At 32.6% G+C, this 18,648-nt stretch overlaps 1 protein-coding gene across 1 annotated transcript; it reads right to left on the bottom strand.

Annotated features, from left to right (window-relative positions):
* Positions 1–1,867: 1,867 nt before the first annotated feature.
* Positions 1,868–18,038, bottom strand: LOC128554223 (uncharacterized; the record flags this gene model as incomplete). The annotated part of the gene is made up of 3 exons (XM_053535473.1): positions 17,979–18,038; positions 14,697–14,765; positions 1,868–2,528 (listed from the first exon to the last, which is right to left on the bottom strand). Coding segments are annotated over exons 1-3 (790 nt in total), but the record flags the coding sequence as incomplete, so codon positions are not given.
* Positions 18,039–18,648: the final 610 nt, after the last annotated feature.

Below are 18,648 nucleotides of genomic sequence, written 5' to 3'. Positions count from 1 at the left end.
AATCTTTCGAATCTAAAATGAATAAACTTCATTTTACTAGGTGTGTAATACTTGTATTTCTGACAAGTTTGATTCAGATATTTAAGTACTCATGTTTCATCCTTTTAAGTACCTTATTATAGATAATACTTTTCGCGGCCCCCAGAATGTAGAAAATGTTATAACGTTATTTACCGCGCTTTAACATACGACGTCGCGCTAGTGACGTCTACGTCATATCCGTTGTTGTTACATGATTCTAAGATACGTTACAACGATTAAAGGTAGAACCTGGGCACAGCGTTGTAGTTCTTTACATCTCCTATGCGATAGCAGTAAAGGTAGGGAATTGTGGATTTTTTCAGGGGAGATCATTTTTTTCTGTAAAAGAAGAGTTCGGTACTGTAAGTAAGACAGGGTAATATCTCACTTAGAATTTTCAGTACTTCAACATTTAGCATAAAATGAATCAAGTTTATAAGGCCCTTTGTGTGTGTATTTAGGTCATCAGTAAAACATACGGACAAGTTGTTAATTAGGGTCCCGCCTATTCCGCTGTTATTTAAACTTCCCACAAGTACATGTACAAGTTTATCACATCAATTGGGAGAGCAATGTATATAATTTGTCATCCTATCTTCTAAATCAAATGAACATAACCAATGATGCATACTGCATGTTAGAACAGCAACAAATTTCAGTTCGACTGATAAATTCGCGCAGAAAAGTTGCATGTATGAATTAAGGGGAAACAAAGAAAATCGTTTAATATATGGGCGAAGCCTACATACTATTTTTTTGTCAAGGACTTAAATGTATTTCTTTGCATCATCACTGATTTTTTGCTGCCTTTTTTATCAGTTTCCGTATTTAAATTTCTAACCCTGCAAACATGTGAAACGGTTATATGTATAATCTAAATAAAAACAAAAAACGGTGGCAGCCGTATGTTTTTACTAATGATCTGAATTCATACAAAGGTCCTTAATAGATTTTGATAAAATGACCGAGAAAAGATGTTGATCGCTCAAGATAATATGTTGATCGCTCGAGATAATATGTTGATCGCTCAAGATAAGATGTTGATCGCTCAAGATAAGATGTCGTACGCACGAGATAAAATGTTGATCGCTCAAGATAATATGTTGATCGCTCAAGATAATATGTTGATCGCTCGAGATAAGATAAGCTCAATTCATATTGACACATTACAGAAGTTCTCCCAAAAAAGCTTACATAAGTACCTGGCATTGTGTAAAATTTCAAAGTGCAATTACTCTTAAACAGGGCAAAGTACTAGTATGTCCTAGCAATATGTGGATATTATTTCATAGTGATACAAAATCCTTGAAATACTATAAGAGAATGGCTTATATCAAGTTTTGCACGATGCACAGTTTTCTTTAAATTGTTTATAGGCAATCTCACTGTAGAGTTATATATTGATGTCATTATACCAATCTCTTGACAAATCAAGGGAGAGTACAAGGATTTCAGGACAGAGCGGCAGGCAGACAGATGTTAAAGGTGGTGATTATATGTACATCCACAATATTAAGATGATCTGCTTATGCACTGATATTATTATCATTGGTTGTTATATCTAGAACAGATAGTTAACCTGATACTCCATGCATTTGACTTTCAGTAAACGAGAAACAACCTGTTATTCTTGTAGTTTTGAGAAAACTCTTGAGGGTTATCGTTACTCCAAGTTCTGAGTAGGAATAAGGTGTAAGGTGAGAATATCTAACAAGGAAGGAGCATTGCGACTGAACATGGATTTGTTTGAGTAAAAAAACAGCAAAAAGTAAAACCTTTAAATATCATGTCCATAACCTTTAAATACTATGCACAACGTTTTAATGAATGTAACAAATTTTTGTACCTGATAGGGTTTTTTGTATTCGGTTCTCTGATGCTTTTACTTCTTGCACAATCCTTATAGAATGTTCTTCCAACATTCCTTCTTGCACAATCCTTATAGAATGTTCTTCCAACATTCCTTCTAGATCTTGTAACAGCTTGTCTTCATTCCGCAGCTCTTTTGCGTACTTTAGAACAGTTGCCTCATCAAGTGGCTCGCTTGTAAACTTTTGTATTAATGTTGAGCATTCGGCCTGAAGAGAAACATCAAGTCCCAAGCATAGCCTCTCCAAAGCGTCTTCTAGATCTTTTTTCAGGGTCTTGTATTTAGCATTCTCTATTGAAGCTGTCGAAGTATGTGCTAACGTGTTTCTTGTTTCCTTGATAACTTTAACGTTTTCCTTTTCAGTGTCAGAAAGATCCATCACATTTTGTAGGACAAATGTCAGCAAAGAAAGGTCAAGGTCATTAACATGTGGATTTCCATTTTTTGGAAAAAGTATAAGCTTTTGGTGCTTTAAAAGCTTCTTCATGTGTTCTATTTTACGTCGTTCCAGGACGACATGAAGAGCAGCGTCTTCAAGTTTTAGTTCTTTATCTATGATACCTTTACAAACCAGCATCCCTACTCGAACGAGAACCAACAGTAGCCGTATGTAATTTTCAGTTTCTACACCCATCATCTGAAATTATAGAAATATTATGTAAGGCACATGACTTGTTGTTCAATTTGTCAAATCAAAAAATTCTTTTTAATCTTGAAAAAGTTAAAGGTGTTAGAAATCAAGAAAGAAAACTAGGGCACATGTTTTTCAAACTAATTCGAAATCTTTAAATATTACAATATTTTTATGGCTAGTTGTAGAATCGGAATTAGCAATCATAATAGTCATGTCTAAACCCGATACCTATGATGACATCCGCTTAAATTACATAGTTACACGACAGCGAATTATTGTTTTACTTTACGTGCTGCTTTGTAAGTTACCATGGCAATTTTTGTTGAACAAAATAAGACAGCATGACTGAAAAAAAACCCTGGTAAAATGAGAACAGTTATAATTTTTATCAGAACTCGGAAGAATTGATATTGAATACATGAACATTTGTTTCATAGTTTTAATATATAGTATATATTCCAATACATATGTATAAAAGTTCATCTAAATAAGACATTTAAATCTTAAACAGAGGTGTTTATGTCCATTTTCAAAGAACGCGATAGATTTACTTAAGGATGAACGTTCATTTTTTTTCTACAGTTAAGATTTTTGTCTTACTCTGTTAGCTTGAAGAACATTAGTTTCTAACACAAATAAGAGCAGAAAAAAGCAAAGGTCATCGCTCTCGTTTTTATTTTATAGAGCATTTTTCTACACTCACTTTTAAGCATTACTGAAATTAAGTAAAAATTGAAACATAAGGTACTTATTAAACATATGATATTCAAGTTAATTTTATAGGGATTTTAGGCCTTACAGGTTACTACGAATCCATGGTAATATCAGTATAACATGAGCATAAATGCCACTTTGCCACAAAATATCTTTGCTTTTTACATGTTGATATTACCACCCCAACACACTTTTTTAATTAGGAAAACGTATTTACATATACAAAAAATCTGTAAATAATATTTTAGAAATATTTTGCTGCATTAATGACACTCAAAATTTTGCTACAAAGTGGTAAGAAAAAAATGGGGTCACCTTACATCTAAGAGATATATTTAGGATAAAACTGGCGAAATTTGATATTTTTCATTATTTTTGTTTCAAATTATACTTTCTAGAAAATGTAAAATGCCATATTATACATCTTACATCAATATAAGGTAAATGCCGGCTTGATTCTTTGTCGCAACAGATAAAATCTCTTTGGATAAATGGTACACCAGAAGCCATATTTTTACGGTGCCCCTAAAGTGACATGTTACACACTTTTTTTCTACTTAGGTAATGTGAGACTTTTTTTATTTCGTTTAAACGAAATGATTTCGTTTAAACGAAATAGTTATTTCGTTAAAACGAAATCATTTCGTTTTAACGAAATAACTATTTCGTTTAAAAGAAAAAATCATTTCGTTTAAACGAAATCATTTCGTTAAAACGAAATAACTATTTCGTTTAAACGAAATCATTTCGTTTGAACGAAATAACTATTTCGTTTAAACGAAATAACATTTATTTCGTTTAAACGAAATCATTTCGTTTAAACGAAATAGTTATTTCGTAAAAACGAAATGAGTTATTTCGTTCAAACGAAATGATTTCGTTTAAACATATTTCGTTGAAACGAAATGATTTCGTTTAAACGAAATAGTTATTTCGAAATGATTTCGTTTAAACGAAATGATTTCGTTTAAACGAAATAGTTATTCGTTAAAACGAAATGATTTCGTTTAAACGAAATAGTTATTTCGTTTAAACGAAATGAAAAAAGTCTCACATTACTTAAGTGGAAAAAAAGTGTGTAACATGTCACTTTAGGGGCACAGTATATTTTAATTATTTAATATTTATTTTTTTGCATACATTTTATTACAAAAAAATTAAAAGAAACAGTTTTCAAAATGACAGATATCCTGAGAATAAAAACAAAATCTCATTCATCTTTAAGCTAGTATAGCCAGTGATCGACATTCGTGCACTTTTCAAACGTCTTGTTAGGGATATTTTACGTGAACATTTGTTAAGTTCAACACCGTGTAATATGGAAATCTTAACGACACTTGAAAAGCATTGTACAAACTGTTAAAAGCTACATTTGACTGTGTATTAATCAATCAACAGAATTTGTCAACTTAATAAAACAACACACACAAACACTTGTCTCTAATCAAGTTATAGTTTGAAATATAATAAACTTTTCCAATGTGTAAAATTGATTGATAAAATTTCAGTCTGTCAAGAAATGTTTTATATGGGACTTCGAACATGCGTGTTTGGTCGGTATACACAAGCACATGGTTGAATGAACTTCAAAAACTAACGTTAAGCGTATTAGTATATGTCTAATATTGTAATAGTTTACCATCAGGTCTCTTCATTTTCAACACGCCGTTCTTGTATGGCACACGCTATTTCATTAATTTACGTTTCACTTACTAGTACTGACACTGTCGAGAATAAAATCAACAGAATGTAAAAGAAAATGAAATAATATTCCTGAGTAGCAAGGAAAAAGGTGCAACATAAGACCTGGGGATAATTGGATTATTTTACATGTAGGTATTCTTATTAGTACGGTTTTGAATGATCCACTCAAAGCAATGTGCTTAATGTTTTGAAAAAGCATGGGATGTTAAGATGTACACGAGTGTGACAGACATGATCAAAATAGTTTGGCCGGTATTCCGGTCCACTGAATAAAGACTGTAATGATTGAAAGATTTGATTTTAACTGTGTATTTGATATAAAACTGAACGTCAAAAATGAGGAAAATATATATCGCTTGTCTCATTACTAATAGACAAAATATTTAAGCACCAGTATAGCATACGCACGAATTAACAGAATATAAAAATTGGAATACAATCATATCAAATGAATAATCTAGAACATCAAGAATGAGGAAGAAAATGTTTGGCAAGTTTCATTGTGCAAACAACAGTTGAAGTGAAAAAACAAATATGCAAAAGTGTATCTGCTGTGAGACATAAATAAATTAAAATAAAAAGCAGATAAAGGTTATCTTTACAAATGCATAAACATAAAATATGCATGATAAGCGTATCAACAAATCTTACAAGTCGCTGTTATTTAAAGCTATTTCCAATTGTGGTACCAATAATGAACGGTTTTGTTTAATTGAAATGGGCAAGATTTGCTGTCACCAGTTGTTTTGCAATTAGTCGGTAAAATTATAAATAGATTTAGAGAGGTTCAGATATTCAATGGCGTTCTACAATATATTATATAAAACGTGAACACAGCTATATTTTTAACCCATATCCTAATCGATGGGATCCAAACAGACTCTATGAATATGAACATAGTTTTATTAATGGCACAATTATATTTTAGCGCTTTGTTGTCGTTGTAAGTCTATCCAATATGTGCTGATTCTGCAGACTAGCTATATCTTCTGTTGTTACTTTTAATAACGAACAGTTTGCTTATGTTAATTTGTCAATGCACAGTAAAACATTTCAAATATTTTTGAAAATCTGTAATAGAAGACAAAATGCCTTAGGTGGATAATACTATGTTTGCAATGCTGTAGTATAACACTCGTTTTATCTAAAAATTATCAACCTTAATCATGTTTCACATTATTAACATTCATAAGTAACTTTAATATCAAAAAGTACTTTTTAAAGTCTACTAAATATTGGACTTTTCAGACATCTTTGACATTTCATTAATCTTTACCCAGTGTTGTGTTAACATAGCTTTTTAAAACTGCCGATAATCATGTTTAATGAAATTCAGACACAAAGTTATTATTGCAAGACTTGAATAATCGATTAAAATTACCCAAATTGCTGTTTTTTTAGAAACATGAGATATACATTATATCAATTTTTTGACTTAAGCAATAAATAGAGTCTTTCTTATTAAAAGTCGCATGTTTCTGGTTCTTTTGGATCATGGAGTACAATATGATTATTACAATAGTAGCTTGATCGAGTGTGATCCGACCCTGCAAAATCCATGAGAGCCGGGTACAAAATTCCAAATCTAGCTACTGTTACAATGACCCTTTTATTATATACCTCCATCTTTTTGTTTGTTTATTTGTTTAAATGTTTATCGATGTTAAAATAGAACTGAGTGAAGTTTTTAGATGCGCTATTTATATCACTAGACAAAGATCCTTATTACATGACTGTATTCTATTGTTTCTCTGATTGGCTAAAAACAGTTCAAAAAGTAATGAGTACATATCATATCAACTTATCTTGGGTTATAAACAGTACAAAAATAAATATAGATCGAAGTAGGTGCTTGGAAAACCAATATCAACCTGATTTGGTCTACAGGTTTCAAAAATTACAAGATGATTAAGCCCAAATGGTGAAGAACCATATTGTTTTTGTGTCCACAGGTTAAAGATCAATGTCACATTAAGCGGGAGACTGAAATGTGTTTTGGAATAGACGTTATAAAGTGTAATAGCTACGACTTTAATTGACTTAGTATCACTAGGGAAAGACAACAATTGATTTTGGGATCATTGGCTCAAATGTCAAGGTCACTGAATCTCGACTATATTTCCGGAGTGTTTTTCGTTTCCGGGACGTAGTCAGAAAGTATAATAGCTATGCCGTTTAAACTTTACAGGATGGCTAAATAGCACTTGGGGAAGATTCTTTTTGAATTTGGGGTTAATGGCTCACAGGTCAAGATCACAGGGATAGTCAAAGTTACAAGGATACCTCCCATAGGTTGATTTTGTCCCATTGATATTTTATCTAAAATTCTTCAACCACGCTCGCACTCCCGTCCATATTATATTTTTTGTTCACTTTTCATTTTAGTGTTTTCATGTTGTTTGTAAATATCATTTATCATACGGGCCTCCGTGGCCGAGTGGTTAAGATCGCTGACTTCAAATCACTTGCCCCTCATCGATGTGGGTTCGAGCCTCACTCGGGGCGTTGAATTCTTTATGTGCGGAAGCCATCCAGCTTTCTTACGGAAGGTCGGTGGTTCTACCCAGGTGCCCGCTCATGATGAAATAATGCACGGAGGGGCACCTGCTGTCTTCCTCCACCATTAAAGCTGGAAAGTCACCATATGACCTATCATGTGTCGTTGCGACGTTAAATCCAACCAACAAAAAGAAATAAGCATTTATCCTACATCCGGCTGCCCCAATTTACTCACTTTCGCTGCCCCTGCAGATTCTTTTTAATTTTTTAGATTATTCTATACATCCAGGCATCCCTTATAGTGTGTTGTACCTTAGCATTCCTCGTCCATATCCTGCACACACACACGCACGCACGCACGCACACCGCCTCACTCCCACACACTATTTTCCTGTTATTTTTTTCTTTTTTGTTTTTAGTTCATTTTTAGCTTATTGTATCTTAGCATACTTCATTCACATTTTGCATCCGCTTTATCTGTCCCTTTTTTCTACTTCCATGTCATCCAACATCATTCTCCCCCTCCCTCTTTCCGCTTCTGTATCTTTATCATTTTCAGTTTAGTTTCCTCATCTTGTATCTAAGTATCTCTCAACCAACATCCCCTCTCTTTCAGTGCCGCTGTATTTTTTACTGTAACTTCAAATGTTTGATACTGTAACTTAGTATCCTAAATTTTCCACTCTGCTTGCGAGTTTTATTTTACAATGCCTTTATATGTAATGCATGTATATCTGATTTTTGTCACATAAACAACATAAGTTTAACTATAAAGCTCTCTTTATAAGCAAACTTGAGTAACTCATTAACAAATATGCTTTATGCATTCTTTCAATAAAATCTGTCAACTGATTATACTTTGTTAAGAATTAAAACTGACAAAAGTGTATATTTCATTTCGCAATATAGTGGAGCTTTTATAATCAAGATTTTATAGGAGTCCGCGTCACAAGAAATTTGCATGTAAGAACAATGCTAAATGATTTAAAATTTCACAGATGTCTTCAGAATAATGAAATAACCTAACAGGACAAGTTACATAAATCTAGTCTTTATTTTCAAAAATTCTGTCCCTTTGTAATTTGCGATTTCAAGTAAAAGGCCTAACTATAGTAACGGAACTAGCTGAATTGCGGACAGGTTTTTGAACACTTATTGAGCTCTAAATTAAAGCTGGTTTCTGTTTAAAGTTCATTGTGGGTGCTGTTTTTACTTCTTGATAGAATAATCGGGAGAGGACGTTGTATTTGGTGAAGTGTAACTCAATTTTAGTATGAGTAGTACTTCCAGGTCACAGCGGTGTGATTTTGATGTGATTTTACAGTAAGCAAATTTGAAAAGTGAGATATCTCTTCGAAGATACATGACCCTAACTTTTCTCTTCATTTTATGTCAGTTTTATTATAACTCTTTAAAATGAAGTAAGGATTTATTCTCTGAAATGGGTCTAGCTATGTTTGATAGCTCATTAAAAATGTCAGTTTTATATATAATATATAGGGAATACTATTTATGCTAGTTTGATCTAAAAGTTTTGCATGTTAGCATGTTTCTCAGAAAATGCTTAGTCAAATGCTTTCAAACTTCACACATGTCTTTGAAGTAATGATATAACCTCACAAGACAAAGCATATAACACTTAGACTAATCCTTTTATGAAAACAATGCCTCTTTCAATTTAAAATTATAGCATATAAGCAGGTTGTTCAGAATTGTAATGACTGATTTCAAACTCTTCATATAATTATCGTCGGCATTATCAGATGAGCATTAAGAGCCGGGTCTCAAACTTTGACTTACTGTTCATAAATTATGACCCTATTTTGAATGAGTAAAGGATACTTAAGCTTTTTTATGTAATCTAGTATTGAGGTGCAAGGACTTCAAATAATTGAGCGCGCTATCATTAGACAACACTTGTTAGAATAAAGCTGTAGTGTAAATTTATTTCATAGAATATATGCTGGTTATGTAATATAACCCTGTTTCTCAACTTTCCCGTTTCTCCAATATAATCTTTGTTGCACTCGTTACATTTTATTGCATATATAACATTAGTGACATCGCATGTTCCTGAAAATTTTATTTTGAATGACTGTCCATTATAAAATTTGTACCCGTTCCCTTCTGTTATGTGTGTACATAATTTACATCTAGGTCGTTCACATTTTCTTATTGTAGCCTGTTTGGTCTTCTCATCGTATCTTGCTCGTGTAAGTATCCTCTTCAAATTTTTTGGCTGTCTTTTGCTTTTAATAATAGAAGTTTTTCTTAAGATTTTCGCCATCTTTTGGTCGTTTTCAAGGATAGGTAAATTAGTTCTAATATAATTGAATAGTTCAGGGTTTCGAGGGTTAAATGTTGACACATACGGAATTACTTCTTCTTCTTCTTTATATTTCTTGACCTCTAGTAATTTAGTTCTTTCAAGTTTCAAAGCTTTTGCTATTCCTTGTTCTATCAGGTTATTCGGGTAGTTGCGTCTTTTCAAATATGATCTTAATTCGTCTAGGCGCACCATTAGTGCAACAAAGATTATATTGGAGAAACGGGAAATTTGAGAAACAGGGTTATATTACATAACCAGCATATCCGACAAGGTAAAGATGCACCCATTCCAGTTAGCAGACATATCGCGCAATGCGCTAAAGATTGCAACACAAAATACAAGATTTCCCCTATATACCGACCACCAGAAAATAACAGTACTCTAAAAGAATCAAAGAACACCACTTTATTAAATTGTTTAAACCATCACTTAACACTTTAACATAAGACCTGCCAATAAATTAAATAAATAATTGTATAAAACATAAGCGGCGTCATTTCTAACACACAAGCGACATTAATGACGTCATGACGTCGACGCCTAGAAACAACGTCATTTATCTGAAGATCCCGCGTTGAACGGGTGAAACCGATTATTTATTTCTTTGTTTCTATTGATTTTTAAATGTTTATAGACAGTATTAAAATGTAAAAACTTGAGCATCTTTCTCCACATCTTTTTTTCCCTATATATATATATATATATATATATATATATATATATATATTTGAAGTTTTAAACACCGTAAATGTCAGATCCGAAATTCACAAAAAGTCAGCATATTAGGAACGCCACTTTGAATGAAAAAATCTTGCAATTCAGAAAATTGGAACTGTTCGTTATACAAAAAAGTATCATAATTGTTTTGTGTTTATAGGTTTTTAACTTTGTATGTGGATATATGAACGAATTCTGCAGCGGTAATATTGCGCGACGTTAATATTAGCGAAAGAATGGGTGCTTATATCCACATACAAAGTTGATAACTTTTCAATTACATACCCACTGTCAAATAATTAATTTATGTCTAAATGATCGTTCTGTAACGAAAGACAGGGAAAATACGGAAAGAATTTCTCCGAAAATATAATAAACAAATCAAACTGACGCGCATTAATACTTTCCGCGAAAATGACTTGTTGTCGCAACGTGCGCGTGGATGACTTGGACGTCACGCAATTCTTTCCATTACAACGTTAAGAACACATTCCACGTCCAATATGAAAGCTTTCCACGTCAATATGGAAAAATATTGCACGATCGCGTTCCATTAAAACGCAATGGAGAATAATTTTAGGTATGTAATAATACATAATATCTATTACGACATGAAAACAAACACACAGTTAGAACACCACGAAAGTAATAATATGTCGATATAAGTTCAGACACACAATGTCAAGTATGTAATCGCAATAAAATGTCTGATTTTGCCATATTTTACTGCTTTTGAGTCTTGCTTCACAAAACCGGATATATATAAACGTTTGGTTAATTTATTGCCAGAATTCTATGTGGTTTGTAAATAAATAATTCGGAAATCATAGCCTTGATAAACCCTGGGAATTGAAAAACAAAATGAGTGTGCGCCTTGTTTAAATGACTGGCAACTGCAAAAATTAACAATAATTAACTTAAATCAAATTGAATTTAAATCTGATTACTGAACACGCCTTTTTACATGAAAAATTGCTGCCTGATTTTGTTTTTTTAATCGGTTCCAGTAGTGATCAGCATGGACGCATGTTTCACATATATGGTTTAAATTTGTATAAAAAAATTGACATTTTGAGGATATTTTGTGAAATTGATTGCCCGATCACTCTCATGGCTAGGCTATAGGGAGTACAGGGAGTATTCCTCGTTCTTGTAATTTGAACTTTTAGAAGCATGTGGACGACAATAGCGTTAATGGCGATCAAGTGTTTAATGGTCAAGGTGTCAAGGTGAAAAATTTACCTGGTCAATGCCGCACACAAAGAAAGGTTGAAATCGTATTAGTGGCCAGACTTTCGACAAAAGCTTAGATAACCAAATATCCTTATCAGTGGACGACAAGCTTTTAGTAATATATTCAGAGTTGAATTTAAACATGGATAAAATCGACGCCATTTAAACTAAAATTGACCACAGCTCTTGTAACTGAGTGCCATGGCAAATAGTACCGAAGATACTCTTTCAACATTTGAACACAGACTTAAGTTTTAAAAACATAAATCTATTGACCAAGACACCCGGAATAGACGCTGGAATCGTTTTAAGGTCTCGAGAAGTTCAAGGTCGGAAACTGTGCATGGGTGATTCATGATCTTTAAAATTATCTTGACGTTGTTCAAATGAACATAGCACAAGGCTACAGACTTAGACGATTCGTTCAATGCAGAAAACGTACAATTTCAGTATCATTTGAAAAATTTAGTGACGTGCACAGGCAAGACTTCTTAATGGCACCTGGTATAACATCAATAGGAATTTTCCTGCAGAAATCGCCAACGCGGTCAGCTTATACAGAAGATAATAGGTAAGAGTAGATTTCTCGGAAGCACAGAACACCAAAACACAGTCTCAGAGCTACGTATTTACACAGTAGGCCCACAACAAAAAGAAGTTGTACTGGAAAAATATTTTAGACGGGTTGCTTCAAACATCCAACAAGTACATATTAATATAAGCTAAAAATTATTAAAGGAGAAGGAAATGGTAAGTGGCGAAATGGGGGCGGGGGTGGGGAAGGAATCCGAAGTGGAATGTTAAACAAGGAATAATATACAAGTATGGTATGAGATTACAAAGCCAAAATAGCAGTTGTACTTGCGTTTCGAGCTAAAATCATAAAAGATGGAGGAACAATCTTGGATCGATTTACAGACAAATGCAAGCATGAAAACATCTTATAGCTTAATATAGCCCAAGGCCGCGAAGTGATACAACCGCTAACAATTGTGTCAGCGGCGATGTAAACAAATTACATGTACGTTACACCTCCAGCTCACATTCCGAGACATGCCACCGGATATCTAGCCATCGGGTATCAAGTTCGCCACAGTCTCGACGATTAGCGAATGGCGAGGTTGATCAAAATCCCAAGCGTGGTCATGCAGCGGTGTGTTAAGGAAAAAATCTGGAACTCAGCAAGTCAGAATCAGGATGACTAACTCTGGTTAGAATAGTGACATTTTAGACAATAGTGGGTGTAAAGGTGCGGGGTGGGGGTGGGGGAGAGTCCAAGTTAATGGAATAAAATTTGGATGGTTAGGCCATACCAAATTGATAAGTCGTTCGCTAGAACGACCGCATCAATAATTTGATTCCCAGAAAATTCATCCGTCCACGCGTACATACAAATCCCCGAAAAAAAGTGTTCTTTTTTTCGATTACGCGGTCCGGAATGATAACGGTGAATCAGGTTTTATCACCGTTTTATCGCATCAAGGTGATATTGATCGGAATTTATGCTCTATTACATGTAGCGGATGTCCCAAACTCACAAAGTCTGAAAGTATGGTGTTGTTCATCATTAGATCCTTTGTGTCAAAGCTAGTGTCTCACGTGTCCTTTGATGTGCCGCTAGGTGATGAAGTGGGCACGTTTTGCGAATTGTTCAAAACAGTGTAAAGAAACCAGCCCTACTTTAAGACATGTACGAGAATACAGTTACAAATATTCGGATTAAACATAGAATTATTGTTCAGATAGAATTTTTTTTCAAACTATTTGTTATCATTTGTTCAGTTCACTTTGTTAGATTTAAAGTCAAAGTGGGGTGCTTTAAAAATGTTTGTCTGCAGATATTTGAATTTATCTCGGCCCAAGTCTTTTTTTAAAAGTAACATTTTCCTATAGCAGTCAAATATTCTATAAAAATACAATTATTAAATTTCAAAAATGGGTTAGCTTTTCAAAAAAGCTGTGCAAAATATAAGAATTACTCCTGACATATATGTCTATTGTACCCCAAATTTTTCCTGGGCTGTGGAGTGACTGAGATAGATAAATTGAAAAACAAGCACACATACTCAACTCTATAAAATTCTAAGTCGACCAAAACACATCAAACAATTTTTTTAAGGATGATCTTACTGGGATCGTTCTTTGTCCGTCTGTTAACAGTTTTGCTTGAAATGATCATCTACTACAAAAACTTAAGCTAGCCTGATCTGTTAAAAATTTTATTGTTTGAAAACGATGCATTTGTCTCGCTTTCGGAAAGCAATACGTTCTTGCGGTAGACCATGGTCAGTTCCAAATGCAACAAAGAAAGAAAATGTTATCATAACGCTAATTTGTCTTATCGTACCGACCAATTTAGCGATAATAGATTAAGGTGAAAGAATTCGGGTAAAGAATACAAGTCGAAAATAAATCATTTTACTAAACAGTTTAAAAAAAGGAAAATAAACAAATAAACATGCATTCAAATAACCATAAGTATTACTGGCAATTTCTTAAAAGATTAAAACCTACGGTGAAAACGAGCAATTCTCCTAGCATAAGCGAATTTACAACCACTTTGAACATATAAAGATGCACCCTTACGAAAATCCGAGAACCGTGTGTTTAATGACCAACATTTCATTGGAATAACAAATGCATTTGCATGAGATATTTAGGATCACTGATAAACTAAACAACGGGAAAACATTTAGTCAAAACCACAATATTAATAAATTTTGAGAATATATATGAGTTTGCCTGATATTTCTTAGTTGTAACTATATATGTTTAAAGATTGTTTAGAAAACACAAAATCAAATATCAATATATACTACCACAAATAGCAATAAGCCTACTGGCTTCCAGTCCTCTCCAGAATTTATGTATGTAAATAATCATTTGAAATGTACATATTGGGAAATAAAATATGTTTAAACCAAATAGCAAGTAGATATTAAAAGAAAAAAAATGAAATATATTCTATTACTTACCAAATATTCTTGCTCTAAAAGTGTTATATTCCGAACGTTTAAAGCTCTGATCACACAGTCTATGTCGTCCTTAAAATATAAAGTTTAAGTTTACTACTAAAATTTAAAACCAACCAATCAAAACACATTTACACGAAAAATCTCATTGTATCAAATAGACCAAAACAACGAATTTTGTATTTAACTTTAGACTGTTTTTTAGTAAAACACTCGGTATTAAGTTATGAACAGTTACAAGGAAGTTATACGTTAAACCTAAAAAAATAACGAAAATTAAAATTATGATCTTGTTTTGAGAATAAAGAACTTTAAATATGAACATATTTCAGATATTTTCATTTATCTAAATTCTGTTAAATATGATAGTATATTGAAAACAAAAATATATATCATCTGATCAATAGCTAAAGCTTACAACTAATCGAAAGATTGCAGGAAATAAGGTCTCTAGGTTACGAAATCAAGAAACACCTTTATACGATATGTATAAAATTACATCACCTCCATATCAAACAATAATTTACATATGTTGGTATTTACAGCAATAATTTTTGTTTAAAAGTTCATTAGATACTCGTTTGTTCGTTTTATATTGAACTTCTTAGTGTAGTTGTAAGTTCTTGAAGCTTTGTTCACTGTAAGGCCTATCGTAATCATATACAAAGACAATTTTTTTTCAGTCAGATAGATAGATTAAATATGTATATTGTTGGGCAGGTTGGAAGGTGGACAGACAAACAGGTGGACAGACAGACAAAAGCAGACTGAAACATATCTATAATAAAATATAGTATGTGCTAATTATAATCTAGTTTAAGCTTAAGAATTTTAAATAGTTTGAATTCAAATATTTGCATTTCTGTTAGCCAGTTATAAAGGCGATTTCACCTAAAAGTACAGGTGTCTTGGTGACATGACATAAATAAAAGACTATCAGGTAAACCAAACGAATAATTGTATACAAATGAATGCTGAAAATGTCGCCTTTGTTTCCTTTTTACAAATGTATCATTGACCATTTCAGGTTGTAACTGCGTGCAACAGCTGAATCTAGTGAAAGCAAAAGCCTATCAAATACAAAAAAATGTATGAGTAAATTATATAGAACAAGGTTTAGAAATGTTTAAGGTTTTGTTATATTTCTATACGTGTTTGGGCGGTATGTGATAAAATTTAGCGAAAGCTGATCGTAGTTTAACCCTGATGTAATAATGTTTTTGGTGATATGAAGATTTCTATCATAAAATCTTCTGATTCTGAGCAAGCTCTTGCAAAACGAACAAGACTTATGAAATATAGACAACATAAGATGTCGTTGGAGCGACATCTCAATCAAATTGTGGGTGTACAATTTCAAAGTTCAAATTGTCATATATTTTTGCTCTTTAATCATATATTTTAGTGTCTAAATTACTATTCATGAATGTTAAATGGAAGTCCAAAAAATGACGTCTGTAAGTCTGAGGTATTAGTATTCTTTTGCATATATGTGTTTTACCATTTCTGAAAAATTTAGGCTGTCAATATTTAAAACATAATTTAGGTACCTCGAGGTTTCATTAGAATATTCCATAATGTCAGTATGTGTCTCAGTGGACAAACAAGCTTAATTGATGTGGTGTTTAGAAGCACAGTGAGCATGTACCAAAACTACGTTACTTAATTTGAAAGGAAAGCGTAACTAGAACTCATTAAAGAGTTACATGCATTGCATATTTAGATCTTGAATCGTTGAAAATTTAAAGAACTATAAATCTAAATATACGACGATTATAATGACATTACACTCTAAAAGTTATACAAAAGTATGTACATGTAAAATATTTATGTGCAAACAAAACATTTGGTATTTGCATTATGGAGCTTGAAAAATATCATTTCAAAACTTAAATGCATACTCCACAGAGTGAAAGAGTTATTGTTTATCATATTGGATATAACGGGCATACTATATAGCTAAGAAACGAGATGAAGTAACATTAGAAAATTATACAACAGGAAAAAATGTTGGATGGTGATTTGTTCCAAATTACCTTTACCATTAGGCTTCCTTAACCCACACACACTCAGACTAATCCTCATGTTTAAGATATTGGTATGGCTAGTATTTTGGAAGAAACAGTGAAAATGGAAACTGTGCCATGAAACATTAACCAACTCTATCAAGATAACGAGCTTATCATTTTGTTACCTAACTGCATGCACGTTACAGAGACCAATCCGTAGGCGAGGTTTGCTGATAATATAGGAAGTCGTTAAGAAAATATACTTTGTAATTGACAACCTTGCGATTGAACTTAAACCTGAAAGCAATGGCGGCACCGACGCAGTAGTGAATACAAAATTTCTCCTTTTCCTTCGAATACTCGAGCTACCATACAACTTGTTAAAACAGGAATCGGTTAGTATTCAGTCAAAGTGTTTATCATTATATTGCTCTTAATTAAAAAATAATTAGAGAAATAAAGTAGTAAATTACAGAAGCTTCTAAAAGAAAAACAACGAAATGTAAATGACAAAAGAAAGTGTACTAATATATTTCTTGTAATGGAAAAATACTGAATAATCCATTAATTCAAATAACAATGGAATTCACTCGTATGACGGAATTCTATAATAACAACGTTTCAGGTAATACGGAACTTGTGAGTATGAAGTTATATATTATTAAGATAGCTCAGTGCAGAAATCAATAATACCCTTAAAGACATTTGTGCATATCTATTGATTTAATTTCTAATGCCAAAAGAATTAAAAAGTTGTTCATCGGATTTAAAAATAATGGCTGGCTAAAAATAATATATTTGTTTTTATGGGAAAACAGGAGTAATCGAAGAGCAAGAGAGTAAATTTTTTTTGTCTCGACTGCCGTTTGACTAGGGCAAAAATAAAATAAAAAGCTAAGAAACAACAATTTACCAGATAAAAAAATCAGTAAAGTCACAATTTAATGGGTGAATAAATTAATACCATAGTACATGTATTATCAAATAACGTATGTGGTTGAAATTTGTATTATGAAATAGGTGTTATGGAGCAACCACTGACCTAAAACCATTACTATGACACTAAAATTTGACTGCGAAACACTAGATGAAACATTAAATTGCTATGATTGTTTGCTTCATTTGTCTTACTGCACTATTAAATGATGAACTTTTATGAAACAAAATCTTGGTTAAGGTCTGATGTGCATTTGTATTTTTCTAACTTAAACGAAGCAGTGATTTGAGGATGTGAAGATCCGAATTGGTCAGAAGACAATTTGCATTTTATGAATACCTTATTTAAATCGCATGAGGTGTCTTTTTTCTGTTTCTTGTAAACATTTACGGGATACATGTTTCATAGACATTTATTTGATAACGCTCATTCCGCTTTTTACATAACTAGTAAAGGAATGGTCTGTGTCACATAAAGAAAAAAACCAGATTGAAAAAATTAATGAACTATAAATTAATGATATTTGTAAATAAACTCGTGATATATATAAAAAAAAAGAATTACTTGTATCATAAAATAAATCTAAAATACCAAACATGAATATAATCCGCACATTACTAAGATAATGAGCAGTAGAAGATTTCGTGTCTTCATGCAATATAAATCGGGAATGTTGACCTTTCTGAGCTTTTTAAAACATTTGATCCAAACTTGTGACTCCGGGTATTTCCCCCGACGTTTCCGTACCAGGTAATAATAACGCCACGTGTTGAACTACTTTAAACCCAACGAATCGTAAACCGAGACACATAATGTGATGCAAATTTGTACCGACATTGAGACCAAGAGGCAAAAAATAACTAGATATTAAATATATCATCAGACAGGACCACATCGATGTTTACTTAACACGGTATGATTCTGGTATAACAAGTGAATGAAGTATTGTCATTCTGGAAGGCACATAATTTTCCCTACTGCAGTGTAACATAATGATCTGATATCTGTC

This window comes from Mercenaria mercenaria, unplaced genomic scaffold (genome assembly GCF_021730395.1).
Source record: "Mercenaria mercenaria strain notata unplaced genomic scaffold, MADL_Memer_1 contig_4849, whole genome shotgun sequence".
In the NCBI taxonomy this organism is placed as follows: Eukaryota; Metazoa; Mollusca; class Bivalvia; order Venerida; family Veneridae; genus Mercenaria; species Mercenaria mercenaria.
Note: the sequence above shows the minus strand (reverse complement) of the source record. Positions and strands in the feature narration are given on the sequence as shown.